The sequence below is a fragment of the Dendrobates tinctorius genome, unplaced genomic scaffold, assembly GCF_039654945.1.
Source record: "Dendrobates tinctorius isolate UK_male_01 unplaced genomic scaffold, ASM3965494v1 ptg000257l, whole genome shotgun sequence".
Taxonomy (NCBI): Eukaryota; Metazoa; Chordata; class Amphibia; order Anura; family Dendrobatidae; genus Dendrobates; species Dendrobates tinctorius.
The window spans coordinates 6381301-6405585 of record NW_027361924.1 but is presented as its reverse complement, the minus strand read 5'-3'; the positions used below and the strand labels follow the sequence as shown (position 1 = coordinate 6405585).

At 42.4% G+C, this 24285-nt stretch overlaps 1 protein-coding gene across 1 annotated transcript in view; it reads right to left on the bottom strand.

Moving 5' to 3' along the window:
* Positions 1–2062: 2062 nt before the first annotated feature.
* PERCC1 (proline and glutamate rich with coiled coil 1) overlaps positions 2063–24285 on the bottom strand; it is a 38556-nt gene continuing 16333 nt past the window's right edge. Inside the window, exon 2 of the mRNA XM_073558549.1 lies at positions 2063–3078. Within this exon, the coding sequence (XP_073414650.1) occupies positions 2253–3078 (826 nt within the window). The 3' untranslated portion in view covers positions 2063–2252. The remainder of the gene's footprint in view (positions 3079–24285) is intronic.

Genomic DNA, 24285 nt, shown 5'->3' with positions numbered 1-24285 from the left:
AAAGTTGACTCAACCTCTGTCCTGTGTCCTTGTGTGTACCACATTGAGCACGGAGAAAAGAAAGAAGACCAAAGAACTGTCTGAGGACTTGAGAAACCAAATTGTGAGGAAGCATGAGCAATCTCAAGGCTACAAGTCCATCTCCAAACACCTGAATGTTCCTGTGTCTACCGTGCGCAGTGTCATCAAGAAGTGTAAAGCCCATGGCCCTGTGGCTAACCTCCCTAGATGTGGACGGAAAAGAAAAATTGACAAGAGATTTCAACGCAAGATTGTGCGGATGTTGGATAAAGAACCTCGACTAACATCCAAACAAGTTCAAGCTGCCCTGCAGTCCGAGGGTACAACAGTGTCAACCCGTACTATCCGTCATCGTCTGAATGAAAAGGGACTGTATGGTAGGAGACCCAGGAAGACCCCACTACTTACCCCGAGACATAAAAAAGCCAGGCTGGAGTTTGCCAAAACTTACCTGAAAAAGCCTAAAACGTTTTGGAAGAATGTTCTCTGGTCAGATGAGACAAAAGTAGAGCTTTTTGGGCAAAGGCATCAACATAGAGTTTACAGGAGAAAAAAAAGAGGCATTCAAAGAAAAAAACACGGTCCCTACAGTCAAACATGGCGGAGGTTCCCTGATGTTTTGGGGTTTCTTTGCTGCCTCTGGCACTGGAGTGCTTGACCGTGTGCATGGCTTTAAGAAGTCTGAAGACTACCAACAAATTTTGCAGCATAATGTAGGGCCCAGTGTGAGAAAGCTGGGTCTCCCTCAGAGGTCATGGGTCTTCCAGCAGGACAATGACCCAAAACACACTTCAAAAAGCACTAGAAAATGGTTTGAGAGAAAGCACTGGAGACTTCTAAGGTGGCCAGCAATGAGTCCAGACCTGAATCCCAGAGAACACCTGTGGAGAGATCTAAAAATGGCAGTTTGGAGAAGGCACCCTTCTAATATCAGGGACCTGGAGCAGTTTGCCAAAGAAGAATGGTCTAAAATTCCAGAATGAGTAAGAAACTCATTGATGGTTACCGGAAGCGGTTGGTCGCAGTTATTTTGGCTAAAGGTTGTGCAACCAAGTATTAGGCTGAGGGTGCCAATACTTTTGTCTGGCCCATTTTTGGAGTTTTGTGTGAAATGATCAATGTTTTGCTTTTTGCTTCATTCTCTTTTGTGTTTTTTCATTTAAGACAAATTAAATGAAGATAATACCAAAGAATTTGTGTTTGCAATCATTTTCAGGAAGAAACTGAGTATTATCTGACAAAATTGCAGGGGTGTCAATACTTTACAATACAACTGTATGACGTGTGGGTGGGGGGCGATTGGTAGAATACGGTGTACTGCAAAATGTGTCGGGGGGGCAGGAAATTTTTGTGAGGCTAACCCCTGAGACCCATTGGTTGGGATTCTCTGGTGATCCTGCACTCAATTTTCATTCCATGGAATGGGAAATGACCATGTTTGTCGGTGGTCTTGGGGTACTGTCACACTTGGCGACACACAAGCGATCCCGACAACGATACGACCTAGTAGGGATCGCTGGTGCGTCGCTACGTGGTCGCTGGTGAGATGTCAGTCAGATCTCACCAGCGACGCAGCAACGATACGACGGTCGTTGGGACCCTGTCTCTCAGACCTGTAGTATAGAGGTTGTTCGCCATTGTCCCTGTCAAACACAGCGATGCATGCTGGCCAGCGGGACACCAGTGATCAAAAAATGGCCCAGGACATTCGAGCACAATCAGCGACATCGCAGCTGGGGCCCGATAACCGCTATGGGTCACATAACGAGATCGCAGGCGAGATCGCTGTTGCGGCACAAAATCGGTGACGCAACAGCGATCTCGCTATGTGAGACTGGGGCTTTAGACCCTCTTGTTTGATTACATAGTAACATGGTTAACAAGGCCGAAAAAAAGACATTTGTCCATCCAGACCCAGCCTATATTCCAATTGCGGTACTGCTTTCCAACCTCTGTTCGTAGAAACTGTCAGAAGACCTAAAGTTTTCTGGTAGGGGTCAACCGCTCCTTACCCTCCCACCCACCCATTGTAATGATTCTGGGAACCCGGTGGGTTTGGGTTTTCGCAGATGTGGACCATTCGGCCTACAGTCCTGTTATGGAGTTTGGCACCAGGATCGGTTCATATTCTACCAGGTAGATAGATAAATGTTCTTCTAATCTAGAAAGTTTCTGCTTCTCCTAAACTATCTGGAAATACATAATATATTTTGGACATGAATACTCGTGATCTATCTTCCGAATTCACTCATGAGGTCCCTTCCGGCGCTATGTAATTCATGATGCGTGTCCGACGTCCAGTTTTCCAGAAGATCGCTGAAGTCCGGGGTGTTGGTGTTCAGGATGCAGGATGGTAGAGGAGATGGTTCCTTCCAGAAGGAGAGGGGTAGCATCCGTCTGTGCATGGGCACGATATGAGCATACTTGCGGTCTAGTCTGTGCAGCCTGGCATCCTTTCCCATTGACATCTTTTGCCTTGTGTACTTTCGAAGACCGAAGTCAAAGAGCTCGGTGAGAGGACCAAGCTTTTTGGGATCTTCCTTGGTGCAGATGCTCTTTAATATCTTATGGTCTATTTCTACAGGAGGAGTGAGAGGGTGGAGGAAATCTCTATCGTGGTCTTTGCTTTGTGCCATCTTTACCAGGTCTTGATAATACAATTCCTGCCCTCCATACATTCGAGGTGTGAAGTAGTCTTCGTAAATATTACAAGAGTCCGGGTCTTCTTCTTTGGTCTTTTGTCCAAAATATCTTTGAATGTCATTGCTGATGAGTTCCGAAAACTTGAGAAGCTGCTCTGTCATCTCTGTAGGACTTTCTCTGGTGGAGATATCATGGTTGCTTACGTTGCTGGTTGACCCGATATCTTCTTGCTCTTCTCCGTAAGATAAATCCTCCATCTCATCCTCTTCTAAAAGTTCATCATCTTCTTCTGAGGAATCTTGGAAGTCCACATCCTGAGTCAGGGCTGGGAAGAAGAATGGATGTTGGAAGGGTGGCGGTAACTTAAAGTCTGAGAGGTTCCTTATGACACCAGTTGCCATTGTGTTTCGAAAGCTGCCAAGAAAAAAGAAACTTGGTTTAGTAGAGTCTCATGACCTTCAAGATGTAACTGGCTACCCTTCTGATTTTCTCCCCTATTTGGACCATCACTCCTGAAATATTTAGCAAAAAAATCACTTTAATAGGAGTAATCTCAGGTGTAAGCCCAAAATTTGGGACCTTTCATGGTTTTTTCCTTTTTTAATGGGTCAGTGTTGTAGGCTCTAAATCGCCACTGGTCATGTGGGGGGTTGTGTACTAGGCTTTACTAGTACATGGCTATAGGCAGTGCAGTCATAGCAGTCAGACCAGGGTTCCTGTGTCTTAATGCTTCTCTGTCACGTCACAGACAAGTTTGATAATGACACATGATAAGTAGGGGGTCCTGTTAAAGGGATCTTGTCGTAAATATGCAAGCACAGTCCAATCAGCAAGCGGCTCGATAAGGTGAGAAGATTGATGTATAGTTTTGTTGGTGATAGATTTAGCATAACTTTTTATTGATCTAAAATCCTGCTTATTCCAAGATCAGGAGTCCAATGGGCGGTTCTAATAGTAACTTAGGACCTCCCACTGGACGCCTAAGCTTTTTATTAATATATGACAGGTTATATGACAATCTTTTCCTACATATATATATATCACTCTTCTATGCTGCTCCTGTTCTATAATATGCCATGTCTAAGGTGACTGCTTCCCTTTTAAAATACATTGGGACCCAAGAACTTTCAAGTTAGACCCATAAAGCTGAAGAATCCCAACCTACACCTGAAAAAGCGAGAGACGGCAATGCTTAATCTTGAGTACAATCCATTAAATCTATAGGAAGATCTTAAAGGATACTAATACTTCTCCAACGTTTTTTCGTGTTGTTTAGACAGTAACTATAGAGACGCATATCTCTGCAAAGGGGCTGTGTGCACAAAATGGAAGGAGATTTTTTTATTTTTATTTTTTTACTGTTTAAAAACTTTTTAATCATCCCTTGAATAAAAGGCGAAACATGTAAATACAATATCAGACCAAGCAATAAAAAAAAATCTCATTTTAAAAAGAATTTTATACATTTTAATGCCCAGGGTTTTCAGAAAATTACATACGAAATTATTAACATCATTTTATCAATTAGTAAAGCGATTATTAAGAAAAGTAAAATATTAAAATAGTCATTTATTATCGTTCCCGGCGGCCAGGATCTGTTTAGTTTCTCTAGACATTAGCTTTGTTACTTCGCTAATTTTTTTTTTTTTTATGTTTGCATTATGTTTATACTTTGAAAAATATTTTTTTGTTTTGTTTTTTTAAAGGGGAAATCTTAACAAAATGATTTCAGATTACTTTATTTTAAAGTAAAATTGATTTATTTTGCTTTATTTTTATTTTTTAAACAAATTTGCTATTTTTATTTTTGCTAGACAAAATTTTTAGTTTTACTTTTTTTTTTTTCTATTTAGCTAATTAGTTTAAAATGAAAAGTAGCTGCAAAGGAGACAACCCTTTGACATTACCCTTTCAAGTGAATGGATCTTGTACTTGAATTTTTTTATAATTTATTTCTTTTAAATCCCTTTTTTTTTTTTTTTTTTTTTTTTTTAATCTGGCATTCAGGATATTGATAAACTGGCAATTGTTTACGAACTGAACGGTAATCTGGATTAAAAAAAAAGATAAAAAGAGCAGAGATAAGTAAATGTTAAATTCCTGGTAAAATACTTTAAGAACTTTGGTGCGATTTCCCTTCATTCCTGTAATTAGATCTTATTTCATCCATTTTCAAAAAAAAAAATTGTGCATCTGTAATAAACCATTTATTTTTAAATTTTAGAAGAGAAAATGAAAAAAGTTATTTGCTTTTGATATCAAGGTAAGGAAAGTATTAGTGTAAATGATCTTGAGCAACATAATTCACATCTATCAGTCATTCAACTATTATATTGATTTTATGGTTATATTTAAGCACGAAAAATAAATCTAAAAATTGGGGCTAAAGGTGCGGGAATAGTTTTACAGACATTAAGTTTGTATCTAAGATAAAATCGCCTATAATAATTAATTTTAGACTTAGGTTTTAATTTATGATTTTGAAAATAAATGGTCACTTAAATAAAAAAATGCATTTGCTCAAATTGTAAAATTGTTTTTCAACTTTTCCAGAATTTACATTTTGCCAATTGAGAAACCAAAGTAAAAAATAAAGCGATAAACTTAATGAATAAATATAACGTTTATGAATTTAAAAAATGAATAAAACTACCATAATTCTCATCTGGCTTATTGTTTGGCCAGTGCTTAAGCCAAAAAAGAAAAGAATGCATTTACTAATAAAAAATATTTTTTAACTTTATATTATGCGTATATTTTATAAATTGTCAATTTTGGATTTTTTTTTTCTAAAATGTATAAAATTGAAATGAGCTGAGACGACTCACCTTCTTGTTTGCTGGGTTCCCCGTTCTATAGCACCTGAGGCTTTAGATAAAGTATTTATAGGGGAGGTTGGAGCTGACAGGTTGACAAATATTTGATAGGAGTATTGTAATTGTACACTCGGCAAACACAGCAGGGATTTGTTTTAGCACCCGGCAACCGGTGGAGCAAGAGGAAGGGAGCAAATTAGAACGGATGGTGACTTCTAAGTTAATGGTCAATTTGCCAGGGAATTCTCAAGTGGTGTGCCTGTGAATTCTGCTATTAAGTCTCTGGCCACAGATGCCTGGCCACCCCTTACACTTGTACGTATGGCCCTTATCACTAGGCCTGATCTCAGGCTCAGTCCGGCTCTGACAGATTGCTGGAAAATTACATTTCATGCTATTTTGACTTCTGGAGTAGGGATCTTTTAAAGGACATGATGCTTGACAAACAGTTAATATTTATATAGACACTTTGCCAGTCGAGCGGAATGACTGACTGCAACCGGACACGGCCGGGACCACAAAAATGCAGGAAAAAACATGTCAATTTTTTTTAATTTATGCTGTTTTATTTCTATATTTTTTTTAAGAAAATGTAAGTGTTTTTGATCTATTGTAATCCGTAATGTCTGGTCTCTGTTCACAAAGGCATTATGGTTTTTGGAACGCGATAAACGCTTCTGGCACAATATTGACTTATGAGCTCTGTTGGATCCCGTTCCGGTTGCCACTGTTCTGAGAAAAATGGCGGCTCTGTGTTAGGGGCTTCTGATGCTGATGCAAACAGGACCTCAAAGGGGTTTCCACTACTAGGACATCCCCCTTCTTGATCAAAATGTTTGGCCTCCATAAAATAATAAAGCCTATACTCGCCTCCCGTGGCTCGCTCTCCCGTGGCTCATTCTTGTGACACGTGACGCCGGCGCCCAATCGGCGCCAGTATCACTGTCCCTGCCTTCGGACAAATTGAACATGATGAGGAAGTCCAGGCTGTAGCTGATCTGACTTCCTTTTCATGATCAATTCAACAGGAAGTGGAGACAGTGAGGCCAGCGCTGATTTGGCGCCAGCGTCGCGTGTCACAACAAAAGCACGGGAGCTGCAGGACCGAAAGTCCTGACACTGCGGGAACGGCGCTAGCGTGGGAGGTGAGTATAAACTTTATTATCTTATGGGGGTCAAGTAAGGGGAATGACAAGAAATTGTTCAAGTAGTGGACAACTTCTTTAAGCTACCTTTCTGACTACCATACACATGCATGGTCATCTTGGCTGTGCGTGCATGTTTATTTAAAAGGATAGAGGCCTTTATTGTTAAAGGCCAAAGAATTGGACAGATTAAACGCCAATATGGCTGACGGAAAACACTTGGCTAGAGAAGAGATCACGCTACAGCAAGTACAAAAGAAGACACCAGCATGATGCCATCTTGCCACCTACCCATCACTTCCGGAACAATATAGGTCCCAGTGTAGAGAGAACGCCTTGTTCTCTGAGTAGTGCAAGCCTCAGCAAGTATATAGGACAACCTGAATTAGGGCCAGAGGTGCATGTTTTTGAGTTGCAGAGTGCAGAACATTACTGAAGAGCGCATGTCCATTATTAGAACCGCACATGTGGTGTGCGCAGCTGCGATTGACTGCCCATCTAGGTTACGTCACTTATGACAACATGGACCTTGCAGAAAGAGAGGTAATTTACATACCTTTTCCCCTAGAAGCATTGTATGTGCTTTTATGATTCCCTTATGCCTGCCGGTGGTCTCCATTAGAAAAAAAATGCTCAACCACAATAATGCCCTACGGTAGGAGAGGTTCCTCCTCTGCTTCATTTCTACCCTAGTGTCTGTCACGTTAAAGGGTTTGTACCAAGTTTGGAAGTTATCCTCTATCCATGTGATAGGGGATAACCGCCGACCGCCGGGACCCCAGCTTAGAACGAAGGGTCTGAACAGCCCCATGTGAATGTTAGCAGTGGTCAATCATGATCACCTCTGTCCCATTAATGTCTAATGGGAGTGCTGAAGATCAGCCAAACGCAGCGCTCATCTACATCCGGCAAAGCCCTTGTTCTCAGCTGGTAAGTTTTTTCCCTATTACGTAGATAGGAGATAACTTCCAAACTCGGTACAAATCCTTTAATATGCTGGGAATATGAGTAGAAATGGATCAGAGGAGAAAGTAATCCAATTCCACTCCATTCACAGGTGGCCTTTCGGAGCCCGGGTTCTTGACATCGGTGGGGGTCCCAGGCATCAAGAAGTTACACAAGATTTTGGAGTGCGGCACCAATTTTTCTTCTTAGTTATGTTCCCTTTCCCAAAACCATCTTCTCTAAATGGACCTTCCCCTTAAAGCACAGTTTATTTATTTCACCCCCACCCCACTGGGTTAATATTTCTATTAATTGATTAGGCGTCTTAAAACAGTCAATTTTTATCTCCCTGAATGGACTATAAATATTGACATTGGGGACATGTGGCTACATTCACACTGCGGCTGCAAACTCTGCTCCATTATGTTCTTCGTGAGTGAGATTCTCTTAGACTGCTTTTACCCTTACTGTGTTTTTGCGGGCTGATTTTGCAGCCCCAATAGATTTCTATGGGGCCGCAAAATCGGTCCGCAAAAATTCTATGGTGTGCCGTACGGCCATGGGGGCCGTTTTTGTGGTCGTGATAAAAGATCGAGCTTGCTCGATCTTTTTCACAGTGTAGACACGACCACCATTGTAAATCAATGGGGCCGCAAAAACAAACGGAAGTTTGGTTTTTGCGGCGCACCGTGACTTCCAGTTTTGCGGAACGCCGTTTTTGCTTTCCAATACTATTTCAAGCTTTTTTGTGGCGATACGGCCCGTAATAACGGGTCGTATAAACAGCGGTAAGTGTAAAAGTAGCCTTATATTACGGCACCAGGCAGATGCGAAGGATATAATGGGCAGAGACAACCCACTAGGGAAGGAAAGACTAAGTATCCACCAACCAGTTATAAATTGCCATTTAATTTCTCCTAATCCTATTTGTCCCTTTTCTGGCTGGGGCCCTCCTGAGGATCCTCCTGCCCTTGGGTGGGCCAGTTTAACCCTGGATATTTCTGGACACACTTTGAGTCATCACCCTATTTCCCAGTACATTAGCCATTGGATTTATTACACAAGTCATATGTGCCAACATCCTAAACTTGTCACATGTCCGGGGCGCTGTTGAAGTCTATTAAAATCTCCCGGAAAATTGAAATGGTTCATTATGAGGTGGAACCCAGCATCTAAATCGGACATAATTAAAGATGGAGGTAGATTGGAGAACATGGACAGTGTCTGGATGAAATTAACCATGGGGGAACGTTTGGCTCTGGTGTCCTGGAAGAGGATCTAGGAAAGTCGGCAACTGTGAGTGAAATCGCAATCAAGAAATGTTCTTTGTGGGCGTCATCTTTTTTGGCCAGATCCTCAGGGGAGGGTCAATTTTCACCTTATTAAAGGGAACCTGTCAGCAGTTTTGGCCGATATAAGATGTGGCCATCACATATTGGCCAAAACTGCTGACAGGTTCCCTTTAATAACAAAAATAGTAGAATCTTTGTACACTTTTTATGAGGTCCTGGTTGTGAGGGGGTTTTGAGGGTCAGTCCCTGCATTTACCAGAGCCCTTTTTATGCTTTTGATTGCCTGAGGAGACACAAGAAGTACCTACAGTCATGGCCGAAAGTGGCACCCTTGAAATTGTTCCATAAAATAAATTATTTCTCCCACAAAATTACTGCAATTACACATGTTTATTTCCTTTGAGTTTATTGGAAAAATAGAACAAAAAGAGGAAAAAAAAGACAAGTTGGGCATAATTTCACACAAAACCCCAAAAAGTGGTCAGGCAAACTTGTAGTAAAAAAATTTGTTTCCAGCATGTGATGCTTGCTCAAACTCACCTGTGAAAAGTAACAGGTGTGGGCAATATGAAAATCACACCTGAAACCAGATAAAGGAGAAGTTGACTCAATCTTTGCATTGCGTGTCTGTGTGTGCCACATTAAGCATGGAGAACAGAACGAGGAGAACAAAACTGTCTGGACTGATCTCCCTGGATATGGACAGCAGAGAAAAATTAATGAAAGGTTGCAATGCAGGATAGTCGGGATGGTGGATAAGCAGCCCCAATCAAGTAACAAAGAAATTCAAGCTGTCCTGCAGGCTCAGGGTGCATTTGTATCAGTGTGGGCTATCCATCGACATTTGAATAAAATTAAACACTTTGGCAGGAGACCCCAGAGGACCCCACTGCTGACACATAGACATAAACCTAGGCTGCAGCTCGCCAAAATGTATGTAAGTAAGCCAATATTCCTCTGAGGAAGTGTCTTGTGAACTATGAGACCAAGATAGAGCTATTTGGTAAAGCACATCATTCTACTGTTTCCCGAAAAGAGAATGAAGCCTACAAAGAAAAGAACACAGTGCCTATAGTCAAATATGGTGGAGGTTCAAAGATGTTTTGGAGTTGTTTTGCTGCCTCTGGTATTGGGGGCCTTGGCTGTATGCAAGGCATCATGAAATCTAAAGATTACTAAAGGATTTTGGGTGGCAATATAGTCCCCAGTGTTAAAGTTGGGTCTGCGTCCTAGGTCATGGGTCTTCCAGCAGAACAATGACCCCAAACATACTTCATGAAGCCACCAGAAAATGATGGAAACGAAGCACTGGAAAGTTCTGAAGTGGCAGCAATGATCTAAATCCCAGAGATCTTAAAATTGCTGTTGGGAGAAGGCAAAATAAGGGTGATCCAAAATTCCAGGTGAGAGGGGTAAGGCTTGATGATGGTTAAAGGAAGCGATTGATTGCAGTTATTAATTTCAAAGGGTGCAACCAGATATTAAGTTGAGGGTGTCAACTATTTTGTCCTGCCCATTTTCGGGGTTTTGTGTGAAACCACGGTATGTCCAATTTGCCTTTTTTTTTTTTTTTTTCCTTTTTTTGTGTTGTTCCAAGAAACATAAAGGAAATAAAAATGTGTATAACAAAACAAGTAATTGCAATAATTTTTCTGTGAGAAATACTTTACTTTCTGGAACAATTTCCAGGGTGCCAACACTTCTGGCCACGACCGTACATTTAATAACTCGTGGTCCTATTTATTTTTATTATATCCCCAGGATTTCCATGTTGGATGACTGCTCTTCCTATTCAATTTGTAGAGAAAAGAAGATCACATGAGACACAGCCTGGACCTTTAAAAAGAGGAGGAGCTCTGTTTCTATTGAGTCAGGTAGGCGGGGCTGACTTAAAGTCATTTTCCTAGTTGGGGGATTTACATTATCATCTGATCCAGCCTATTTTATGCAATTGATATTGAAGATTTATGGGTCCATGAAGGCCTTATTCCAAAAATAATGTGACTTCAGTGGGGATCACTAGTCACACGTAGCCTAATAGTCCTCATTAATGGACTAGGGACTATGCTGTGTTTTTGCTTTTTTTTTTACTCTTTTTACTCCCCCTTTCAGCAGATCCAGACAGAAAAAACCTCTAATATGGCACATCGCAGCATATGTCCGAGCATCTGCCGCTCTGCCGAATTTGCAGAGCCATCTCAGTCCTCGCTCTTATCAGCCCATCGCATTGGGGGGGGGGGGGGACGGACCAGGCCCTGCGTCTACTGTCATGGTTGCCCAGAAACCTAAAAAAAAAAATAATAAAAAAAGTAAACCTTAGTTAATAATACACCCCCATCCCCTCCCCCGCTGCTCCTCGTCTTCCACCGTATGATTTTACAAGGCAAAAATCAATATGTACAATATGTTTGCACTTAAAGAGAGCTCTAATGAATTACACGGTCCATTAGGCACACGAGGACCGCGGCTCAGCCTCCGCCATTACACGGACATTAACAAAACTATAATACAGTTTGTTTTTAGATAACAGATAAACTATCACCTCGGCTCCCTTCCCCGGGTTCCAGGAACATGTCAGCCCCATGAACATGGAAATGATCACTATAAGCAAAGTATAACAACATAAATCACTGAAGACTAAAAATAAAGGGGTACTCCACCCTACAATATCTTCCTACTGGGCGACGCCGTATCGCCAGAGACGAGAGAATCCTCTAATCTTTAACATTATCGTAGCTTGATACCACAGAGGAATCGTCTGAGCGGGGACATCAGATGAAAATTTCCTCTGTGTCCAGGTGATCGCTGCATGATAACCAATTCTGTAAGTCCAAAATGAGCCTGATCTGAACTTTGTTTGAATGGATCCAACACAAGGGCCAATAAAAACTTGGGGTGGGGGTAGTATCGGTATTATAGTACACTGCTCAAAAATCCAATTAAGGGAACACCTAAATAACATAATGTAACTCCAAGTCAATCGCACTTCTGTGAAATCAACCTGTCCAGTTATGAAGCAACACTGATTGGGAGACCATTTCTCCTGCTGTTGTGCAAATGGAACAGACAACAGGTAGAAATGATCAGCAATTAGTAAGACACTCCCTATAAAAGAGTGGTTCTGCATGGGGTGACCACGGACCATTTTTATGTTCTCATTCTCTTTGGCTGTTTTGATCACTTTTGCATTTTGTCATTGCTTTCACCCATAGAGGTACTGTATCGAAGTATCAGGCGGTGTCTACAACCCACAGAAGTTGCTCAGGTAGTGCAGCTCATCCAGGATGGCACATCAATGCGAGCTGTGGCAAGAAGGGTAGCTGTGTCTGTCAGCACAGTGTCCAGAGTATGAAACAGATACTAGGAGACAGGCCAGTACAACAGGAGACATGGAGGGGGCTGTAGGAGGGCAACAACCCAGCAGCAGGACTGTTAGCTCCTCCTTTGTACAATGAGGAACAGGGGGAGCAGTGCCACAGCCCTACAAAATGACCTCCAGCAGGCCACTAATATCCATATGTCTTCTCAAACTGTCAGAAACAGATGCCATGAAGTTGGTATGAGAGCCCGAATTCCACAAGTGGGTGTTGTGCTTACAGCACAACGCTGTTCACGGCGATTGGCATTTGCCAGAGACAACACAAAGATTAGCAGATTGCACATTGGAGCCCCGTGCTCTTTACGGATGAGAGCAGGTTCACTCTAAGCACATGTGAAAGAGTCTTGAGACGCGGTGTGGAAAGTTCTGCTGCCTGCAAGATCCTCCAGCATGACCGGTTTGGCAGTGGGTCAGTAATGGTGTGGGGTGGCATTTCCTTGGAGGCCCTCCATGTGCTAGCCAGAGGTACCCTGACTGCCACTAGGTACTGGGATGAGATCCTCAGACCCATTGTGAGACCATATGCTGGTGCACTTGGACCTGGGTTCCTTCTGATGCATGACAACGCTAGGCCTCATGTGGCTGGAGTGTGTCAGCAGTTCCTGCAAGATGAAGGAATTCATTCTATGGACTGGCCTGCCCGTTCCCCAGACCTGAATCTAATCGAGCACATCTGGGACATCATGTCTCGTTCCATCCACCAACGACACACCACAGACTGTGCAGGCGTTGACTGATGCTTTAATTCAGGTCTGGGATGAGATCCCTCAGGAGAACATCCGCTGCATCATCAGGAGCATGCTCTGGCATGGTAGGGAGGTCATACAGGCACATGGAGGCCACACACAATACTGAGCATTTCCTTGTCATTTCCACTGACGTTGGATCAGCCTGTAATTTGATTTTGAACATCATTCCAAATCCAGACCTCCATGGGATATTAATTTTGATTTACATTGATTATTTTTATGTTTTCTATTTCTCAACACATTCCACTATGTAATGAATAAATATTTTCAACTGGAATATTTTGAATATTTCATAAAGTGATATCTAGGATGAGGTATTTTAGTGCTCCCTTTATTTTTTTGAGCAGTGTAGTTTAAAACTGCCCCCTATGTACAAGAATATAGCTACTATAATACTGCTCCTATGTACAAGGATATAACTACTATAATGCTGCCCCTATGTACAAAAATATAACTACTATAATACTGCTCCCTATGTACAAGAATATAACTACTATAATACTGCTCCTATGTACAAGAATATAACTACTATAATACTGCCCCCTATATACAAGAATATAACTACTATAATACTGCCCCCTATGTACAAGAATATAACTACTATAATACTTCCCCTATGTACAAGAATATAACTACTATAATACTGCTCCTATGTACAAGAATATAACTACTATAATACTGCTCCTATGTACAAGAATATAACTACTATAATACTGCCCCCTATATACAAGAATATAACTACTATAATACTGCTCCCTATGTACAAGAATATAACTACTATAATACTTCCCCTATGTACAAGAATATAACTACTATAATACTGCCCCTATGTACAAGAATATAACTACTATAATACTGCTCCTATGTACAAGAATATAACTACTATAATACTGCCCCCTATATACAAGAATATAACTACTATAATACTGCCCCCTATGTACAAGAATATAACTACTATAATACTTCCCCTATGTACAAGAATATAACTACTATAATACTGCTCCCTATGTACAAGAATATAACTACTATAATACTGCTCCTATGTACAAGAATATAACTACTATAATACTGCCCCCTATATACAAGAATATAACTACTATAATACTGCTCCCTATGTACAAGAATATAACTACTATAATACTTCCCCTATGTACAAGAATATAACTACTATAATACTGCTGCTATGTACAAGAATATAACTACTATAATACTGCCCCTATGTACAAGAATATAACTACTATAATACTGCCCCTATGTACAAGAATATAACTACTATAATACTGCTCCTATGTACAAGAATATAACTACTATAATACTGCCCCCTATGTACAAGAATATAACTACTATAATACTGCTCCCTATGTACAAGAATATAACTACTATAATACTGCCCCTATGTACAAGAATATAACTACTATAATACTGCTCCTATGTACAAGAATATAACTACTATAATACTGCCCCCTATGTACAAGAATATAACTACTATAATACTGCTCCTATGTACAAGAATATAACTACTATAATACTGCTCCTATTGTGAGAATCATGTGGGAATAGTGGATGAGGGCAGGTATATCTCGCCCAGATTCCTTTCCTATGTGGCCTAGTCTGGTCAGTATCGCACCTGCTTACTAATGGATAATGGGAGGTGGATATAAAAGGATGCAAGGTGGTTGTGTGAGGGTCTCAGCCAGGGAACACAGAGAGCTTGTCTGTGTGAGAGAGACACACGTGAGTGGAAGCAGTGCCCACTGCAACTGTGGTTTTGGCTGGACGGGAGAAGCCCGCCAGTTGGTAGTTAGGTTGTACTTTGTTTAGTTAGTGCCGGACAGGCAAGGATTTGTTTTATGTTTTATTTCCTTTTGCATTGCTTTCACCTTGAATAAACCTGACCCAGGGTCAGTTATACCCGAATCCAGCTCTGCGCCTGAGTTTCATACTGAAGGCACGTGACCTTTGACCCCAGCAAAGGAGATCCCGGAGTGTTTTATCACATTGTGGTGGAGAACGCGGGCATCACGTTGCAAGCATGAGCATGGAGGACGTGGTGAAAGCGCTGGTACAGTCCACCGCCGTCCAGCAAGAAGCTAATCGGGTGATGATGGCCCAGCTGAAGGAGTTGGTGGACATGACAGTTACCAATCGTTCGCTTCTCCAGCAGGTGGCGCAGCGCTTGGCAAGCTTACCTGAGCTTAACCTGGAAGCCGAGTCGAGAGTGATTCACGTGAGTCGGTACTGGCAGAAAATGACGACCGAAGATGACGTCGAGGCATACCTGACCACGTTTGAATGGACGGCGGTGAGAGAAAAATGGCCGAAGGCACGATGGGCCAGCCTGATTGCCCCGTTTCTTTCCGGTGAGGCCCAAAAGGCTTATTATGACTTAGAGCCTGAAGCCGCGCAGGACTTTGACAAACTGAAAGTCGAGATCTTGGCCCGGCTGGGAGTGACGACCGCTGTCCGTGCACAGAGTGCATCAATGGACTTATCAGCCGGATAAACCACCGCGGTCACAGATGTTCGACCTGATCCACGTGACGAAGAAGTGGCTACAACCCGAGGTGCTGACAGCGCCAGAGATAATCCAGAGAGTCGTCATATACAAGTACCTGAGAGCTCTACCGCCAGCCCTGAGGAAGTGGGTAAGCCATGGAAATCCTACGACGGCAGATCAACTGGTGGATCTGGTTGAACGTTACTCCGTGGCGGAAGGACTCCGAGACGACGCTACCCCACCTCGTTCTTCATCTCCATGTGGAACCGGTAAGACTGTTCCAGGGAGTAGGGGAGATGGAAAAATCCCTAAGACAGTGGGGGAGGAAAACGGGACTGCCCGCACTGCGAGGCCGAGAGTAATGAACTATGGTCTAAGCAAGGGGCCCGTTAGGTGTTTCCGCTGCCAAGAGATGGGACATATTGCTGCGAACTGTCCGGTCACTACTGAACCCATGCAGTGCGACGTCACAGACTCTAAAAACCGCATGTCTATGGTGGCACGGGTAGTGAGTGTGAATGCCGGTCAAAAAGATGTGGAAAAACATTTGTGTGATTTAACTGTTGATGGCAAAAATGTGGTGGCATTGTTAGACTCGGGAAGTGTGGTGACTCTGGTGAAGGCCAGTCTGGTGTCAGCCCCGCCTGGACCATCAGACAAATTTTCTGTAACGTGTGTGCATGGAGACACCTGTTCGTACCTCACCGCTGTCGTATGCATTACTACTTCCTATGGGTCTGTGCAACATAAAGTGGGACTCGTCCCGGCGTTATTGCATGATGTTATCCTGGGCCGGGATTTTCCCCACTTCTGGCAATTGTGGGAGAATCAGTTGATGCCCTCGGGTAATAGTGCACATGATTCTTCTCCCAGGGCGCGTGTGAGTCCCGAACCCCTGGAAGAGGTCTCCCTGGAAGACTCTGGAGAAGAGTCTGCGGGAAATGACCTGCTGTTCCCGTTTTCAGTCATGGCGGGTGATACGGAGGAGACCGGGGAAGAGGAGGAGGCCGACAGCCGTCCACCTCCCCGTTTGCCGGATTTAGAAGTTCAGAAAGATGACTTCCAAAGCGAGCAAATAAAGGATCCTACCCTTTCTCAGGCTAGGACAAATGTAAAAGTGATAAATGGGGTACCCGTAGAACCTGGCTCTAGGCTGGCATATCCTTACATGGTTCTGGAGAATGATTTACTCTATCAGAGAAAAAGGGGGAAGATACGGTGCAACTATTAGTCGTGCCAAAACCCTACCGGCGGCAGGTGCTGGACCTGGCCCACGGACATGTGATGGGAGGTCACCTGGGAGTCCAGAAAACCACCGAAAGGATATTACACTGTTTTGTTTGGCCAGGCATGCATCACGATATTCGAGTATATTGTGAGTCTTGTCCTGACTGCCAAGCCTCTGCACCTAAGCCCCCGTTCTGTAGCCCTTTGGTACCCCTACCTATTATTGAAGTCCCGTTTGAGAGGATTGGGATGGATTTAGTTGGGCCCCTTCCACGGTCTGCACGTGGACACCAACATATCCTGGTCATCTTGGATTATGCCACTCGTTACCCGGAGGCCATCCCTTTGCGTAACACGGCCACCAAGACGATTGCCAAGGAACTGGTGCATGTGTTTAGTCGGGTCGGTATCCCAAAACAGATACTCACCGACCAGGGGACCCCCTTTATGTCCAGGGTAATGAAGGAGCTCTGCCGATTGTTACAAATCGAACCGTTACGCACATCCGTGTATCACCCTCAAACAGACGGGTTGGTAGAACGGTTCAATAAAACTCTGAAGCAGATGCTGAGAAAGGTGATAGACAAGGATGGGAAGAACTGGGACTATTTACTTCCGTATTTGCTTTTTGCCATCAGGGAAGTACCCCAGTCTTCCACGGGATTCTCGCCTTTCGAGTTATTGTACGCCCGACGTCCTCGCGGACTGTTAGACGTTGCAAAAGAAACCTGGGAGGGTCAGGTCACTCCGTTTAAAACAGTGATAGATCACGTCACACAAATGCAGGACCGTATTGCGACTGTTATGCCTATCGTCAAAGAACACATGATACAGGCTCAAGGAGCCCAAAAAAGAATCTATGATAGGGGCGCCAAGATCCATACGTTTGCACCCGGAGATAGGGTGTTGATCCTGGTCCCCACGGTGGACAGTAAGTTCCTGGCAAAGTGGCAGGGCCCCTTTGAGATCAAGGAAAGAGTTGGTGAAGTAAACTACAAAGTATACCAGGCAGGTAAACGGAAACCTGAACAGATTTATCATGTAAATCTGATAAAGCCCTGGAAGGATCAGTCTGCCTTGTCAGCGGAGCTGGCCCGTCCCGTCTGCTCGCGTACCGTACCGGAGGTACGGGTTGCAGAGACTCTCTCGGAGCGGCAAAAGACGGAAGTCAGGCAGTTTCTACTTCACAACCAAAAGTTTTTCTCAGAAAAACCCGGGCAGACTATGCTAATGAAACATGACATCGTAACGGAACCTGGTGTCACAGTTCACGTAAAGCCCTACCGAATCCCGGAAGCGCGCCGTGAAGCCGTTTCCCGAGAGGTGAAGGCAATGTTAGAGTTAGGAGTCATTGAGGAATCGCACAGTGCGTGGTCCAGCCCGATTGTGCTAATTCCTAAACCGGACGGCACCATCCGGTTCTGCAATGACTTCAGGAAACTGAATGCGGTCTCAAAATTTGATGCCTACCCCATGCCCCGGGTCGACGAGTTAATAGATCGGTTAGGAAAAGCCCGGTATATTACGACCCTAGACCTAACAAAGGGGTATTGGCAGATCCCTCTGGTGGAGGCTGCCAGAGAAAAGACAGCATTTGCTACGCCGGAAGGTTTATTTCAGTATGTGTATATGCCGTTTGGACTGCACGGGGCACCGGCGACCTTCCAGAGACTGATGGATCGAGTCTTGAGGCCACATAGGCGGTATGCTTCGGCCTATTTGGATGACATTGTCATTTACAGCTTGGACTGGGAGACTCATCTCCAGAAAGTACAAGCTGTGATTGACGACCTGTGGGAGGCAGGTCTAACCGCGAACCCCAAGAAATGTCACATCGGGCTAGAAGAAGCCCGGTATTTGGGGTATGTAATTGGGAGGGGTGTTGTTAAACCCCAGGTTGATAAGATTCAGGCGGTTCAGGACTGGCCACAACCTGTCAACAAGAAGCAGGTGCAAGCCTTCCTGGGGATCGCCGGTTATTATCGCCGGTTCATACCCAATTTTGCAGCCATCGCTACCCCCCTGACGGATCTTACAAAAGGGAAAGACTCCGTCATGATTAAATGGAGTTTAGCGGCTGAAGAAGCCTTCCATAGCCTAAAACGGGCACTTTGCTCTCAGCCCGTACTGGTGACTCATAGAATCATAGAATCGTAGAGTTGGAAGGGACCTCCTGGGCCATCTGGTCCAACCCCCTACTCAAAGCAGGATTCGCTAAATCATCCCAGTCAGATGTCTGTCCAGCCTCTGTTTGAAGACTTCCATTGAAGGAGAACTCACCACTTCTCGTGGCAGCCTGTTCCACTCATTGATCACTCTAACTGTCAAAAAGTTTTTTCTAATATCTAATCTGTGTCTCCTCCCATTCAGTTTCATCCCATTGCTTCTAGTCTTTCCTTGTGCAAATGAGAATAAAGTTGATCCTTCTACAATGTGACAGCCCTTTAGATATTTGTAGACAGCAATTAAGTCTCCTCTCAGTCTTCTCTTTTGCAAACTAAACATTCCCAAATCCTGCAACCTTTCCTCATAAGACAGGGTTTGCAGACCGGTCACCATTCTGGTCGCTCTTTTCTGAACTTGCTCCAGTTTGTTGATGTCTTTTTTAAAATGTGGTGCCCAAAACTGGACACAGTATTCCAGATGAGGTCTGACCAAAGAGGAGTAGAGGGAAATAATGACTTCACGTGATCTAGACTGTATGCTTCTGTTAATACATCCTAGAACTGCATTTGCCTTTTTTGCTGCTGCATCACACTGTTGACTCATATTCAGTCTGTGATCTATTAGTATACCCAAGTCTTTTTCACATGTGCTGTCACTTAGCCCTATTCCTCCCATTCTATAAATGCTTTTTTCATTTTTATTGCCCAGATGTAGTACTTTGCATTTCTCCCTGTTAAAAACCATTCTGTTAGTTACTGCCCACTTCTCCAGTTTATTTAAATCTTTTTGAATCCTCTCTCTCTCTTCTCTAGTATTAGCTATCCCTCCTAGCTTTGTGTCATCAGCAAATTTAATCAGTTTACCCTCAATTCCTTCATCTAAATCGTTGATAAAGATGTTGAACAATACAGGGCCCAGGACAGAGCCCTGTGGTACCCCACTTGAGACATTCTTCCAACTGGATGTGCAGCCATTTACGACCACTCTTTGGGTCCGATCACTAAGCCAGCTATGAATCCACCTAACAGTTGCCTTGTCCATTCCATACTTAGTCATTTTTTCAATAAGGATTGTATGAGAGACTTTGTCAAATGCTTTGCTGAAGTCAAGATATACTATATCTACAGCATTTCCTTGATCCACCCAATCAGTGATACCGTCATAGAAGGAAATTAAGTTAGTCTGACATGACTTATTAGTTACAAACCCATGCTGACTCTGTTTGATCACTTCATTCTTATCCAGGTATTGACTTACATGTTGTTTAATAATTTGTTCAAAGATCTTTCCTGGTATAGAAGTCAGACTCACCGGCCTATAGTTGCCTGGGTCCACCTTCTTCCCCTTTTTGAAGATAGGAACAACATTTGCTCTTCTCCAGTCTTCTGGCACTTCTCCTGTTCTCCAAGAATTTTCAAAGATTATGGAGAGTGGTTCAGAAATTTCTTCTGCTATCTCCTTCAGTACTCTGGGGTGTAATTCATCTGGACCTGGAGACTTGAATTCATTTAGGTTAGCTAAGTGTTTCCTCACTATCTTTCTGTTTATAGATATCCTGGATTCTTCTATTCCCTTAATAGGACAGTGAATAGGACAGGACTCCGGACTTCCGCAGCGAGTTTGTGGTACAAACGGATGCCTCTGATACCGGTATCGGGGCCGTACTCTCACAAGTGAGGGACGGAGTGGAACACCCAGTCCTCTATCTCAGCAGGAAGCTGAATAAACACGAGCAAAGGTATGCAGTCGTGGAAAAAGAGTGCCTAGCCATTAAGTGGGCTCTAGAGGCCCTCAAATATTACCTGGTGGGCCGAAAGTTCAGGCTGATCACTGACCATGCCCCTCTCAAGTGGATGCACTTGAACAAGGAACGGAATAGCCGGGTGACCCGGTGGTTCCTTGCCCTGCAGGCCTACACTTTTACGGTGGAGCACCGCCCAGGAGTACAGATGGGAAACGCAGATGCCCTGTCCCGAGTGCACTGTTTGGCGGGTGTCATTGCTCGACCGGAGTGGTCTGAGCAGAGGGGGGGGATATGTGAGAATCATGTGGGAATAGTGGATGAGGGCAGGTATATCTCGCCCAGATTCCTTTCCTATGTGGCCTAGTCTGGTCAGTATCGCACCTGCTTACTAATGGATAATGGGAGGTGGATATAAAAGGATGCAAGGTGGTTGTGTGAGGGTCTCAGCCTGGGAACACAGAGAGCCTGTCTGTGTGAGAGACACACGTGAGTGGAAGCAGTGCCCACTGCAACTGTGGTTTTGGCTGGACGGGAGAAGCCCGCCAGTTGGTAGTTAGGTTGTACTTTGTTTAGTTAGTGCCGGACAGGCAAGGATTTGTTTTATGTTTTATTTCCTTTTGCATTGCTTTCACCTTGAATAAACCTGACCCAGTGTCAGTTATACCCGAATCCAGCTCTGCGCCTGAGTTTCATACTGAACGCACGTGACCTTTGACCCCAGCAAAGGAGATCCCGGAGTGTTTTATCACACTATGTACAAGAATATAACTACTATAATACTGCCCCCATGTACAAGAATATAACTACTATAATACTGCTCCTATGTACAAGAATATAACTACTATAATACTGCTCCTATGTACAAGAATATAACTACTATAATACTGCCCCTATGTACAAGAATATAACTACTATAATACTGCCCCTATGTACAAGAATATAACTACTATAATACTACTCCTATGTACAAGAATATAACTACTATAATACTGCCCCCTATGTACAAGAATATAACTACTATAATACTGCCCCTATGTACAAGAATATAACTACTATAATACTGCCCCTATGTACAAGAATATAACTACTATAATACTGCTCCCTATGTACAAGAGTATAACTACTATAATACTGCTATCATGTCATTCCCTTTTACATTAGTCTAGAATGATTCACAGTTCACCATAGCTCGGATTACTGGACAATTATTAGTCATCTTGATTGTCAGACTTTTCCTTTTTCTCTTTATCTTGTAGATTTTGCATTATTCTCTCACCTGAGACACCTTTGATTGAGATGAGACATGGGTATTTGGGAAAGGGCCGCTATCTCCCAACCTGAGACACAGGTACAGATATGGTTCTCCGTTTCCTGATATCTGTCCTTGAGAGTCAGAATGAAGACAAAAGAGCTCAGGACAGGTTCAATATTTTCCCTTGATTGTGGGAAGGTGTGAGTGACAGTGATAAATGGGATTCAAGGATCCTATGTAAGAGAAGGAAGAGAGCAAATAAAGATGATGGAAGAAGGTGGTGTAATATGAGAAAGATGGATGGCAACAAATGGGGTCACTATGAGGTAATCACAACTACTACACACATGGGATAACAGCAATGGAATTGGGTAAAGGATGTTGTTAACTACTATAATACTGCTCCTATATACAGGAATAGAACTACTATAATACTGCCCTCTATGTACAAGAATATAACTACTATAATACTGCCCTCTATGTACAAGAATATAACTACTATAATACTGCCCCTATGTACAAGAATGTAACTACTATAATACTGCCCCTATGTACAAGAATGTAACTACTATAATACTGCCCCTATGTACAAGAATATAACTACTATAATGCTGCTCCTATGTGCAGGAATATAACTACTATAATACTGCCCCTATATACAAGAATATAACTACTATAATACTGCCCCTATATACAAGAATATAACTGCTATAATACTGCTCCTATGTACAAGAATATAACTCCTATAATACTGCCCATATGTACAGGGATATAACTACTATAGTACTGCCCCTATATACAAGAATATTACTTATATTCCTGTACATAGGGGCAGTACTATAGTTGTCATCATCTTGTACATAAGAGCATTATTATAGTAGTTATATTCTTGTACATAGGGGGCAGTATTATAGTAGTTATATTCTTGTACATAGGGGCAGTATTATAGTAGTGATATTCTTGTACATAGGAGCAGTATTATAGTAGTTATATTCTTGCACATAGGAGCAGTATTATAGTAGTTATATTCTTGTACATAGGGGCAGTATTATAGTAGTTATATTCTTGTACATAGGGGCAGTATTATAGTAGTTATATTCTTGTACATAGGAGCAGTATTATAGTAGTTATATTCCTGTACATAGGGGCAGTATTATAGTAGTTATATTCTTGTTCATAGGGGGCAGTATTATAGTAGTTATATTCTTGTACATAGGGGGCAGTATTATAGTAGTTATATTCCTGTACATAGGGGCAGTATTATAGTAGTGATATTCTTGTACATAGGAGCAGTATTATAGTAGTTATATTCTTGCACATAGGAGCAGTATTATAGTAGTTATGTTCTTGTACATAGGGGCAGTATTATAGTAGTTATATTCTTGTTCATAGGGGGCAGTATTATAGTAGTTATATTCTTGTACATAGGGGGCAGTATTATAGTAGTTATATTCCTGTACATAGGGGCAGTATTATAGTAGTTATATTCTTGTACATAGGGGCAGTATTATAGTAGTTATATTCTTGTACATAGGGGCAGTATTATAGTAGTGATATTCTTGTACATAGGAGCAGTATTATAGTAGTTATATTCTTGTACATAGGAGCAGTATTATAGTAGTTATATTCTTGTACATAGGGGCAGTATTATAGTAGTTATATTCTTGTACATAGGAGCAGTATTATAGTAGTTATATTCCTGTACATAGGGGCAGTATTATAGTAGTTATATTCTTGTACATAGGGGGCAGTATTATAGTAGTTATATTCTTGTACATAGGGGGCAGTATTATAGTAGTTATATTCTTGTACATAGGGGCAGTATTATAGTAGTTATATTCTTGTACATAGGGGCAGTATTATAGTAGTTATATTTTTGTACATAGGAGCAGTATTATAGTAGTTATATTCCTGTACATAGGGGCAGTATTATAGTAGTTATATTCTTGTTCATAGGGGGCAGTATTATAGTAGTTATATTCTTGTACATAGGGGGCAGTATTATAGTAGTTATATTCTTGTACATAGGGGGCAGTATTATAGTAGTTATATTCCTGTACATAGGGGCAGTATTATAGTAGTTATATTCTTGTACATAGGGGGCAGTATTATAGTAGTTATATTCTTGTACATAGGGGCAGTATTATAGTAGTTATATTCTTGTACATAGGGGCAGTATTATAGTAGTTATATTCTTGTACATAGGAGCAGTATTATAGTAGTTATATTCCTGTACATAGGGGCAGTATTATAGTAGTTATATTCTTGTTCATAGGGGGCAGTATTATAGTAGTTATATTCTTGTACATAGGGGGCAGTATTATAGATGTTTCTGTGGTCACTTCTCCTGTGTATGTTCGGGTTTACAGTACATTTCTTAGCAGGGTAATGTTCCTTCCTGGAGTAAGG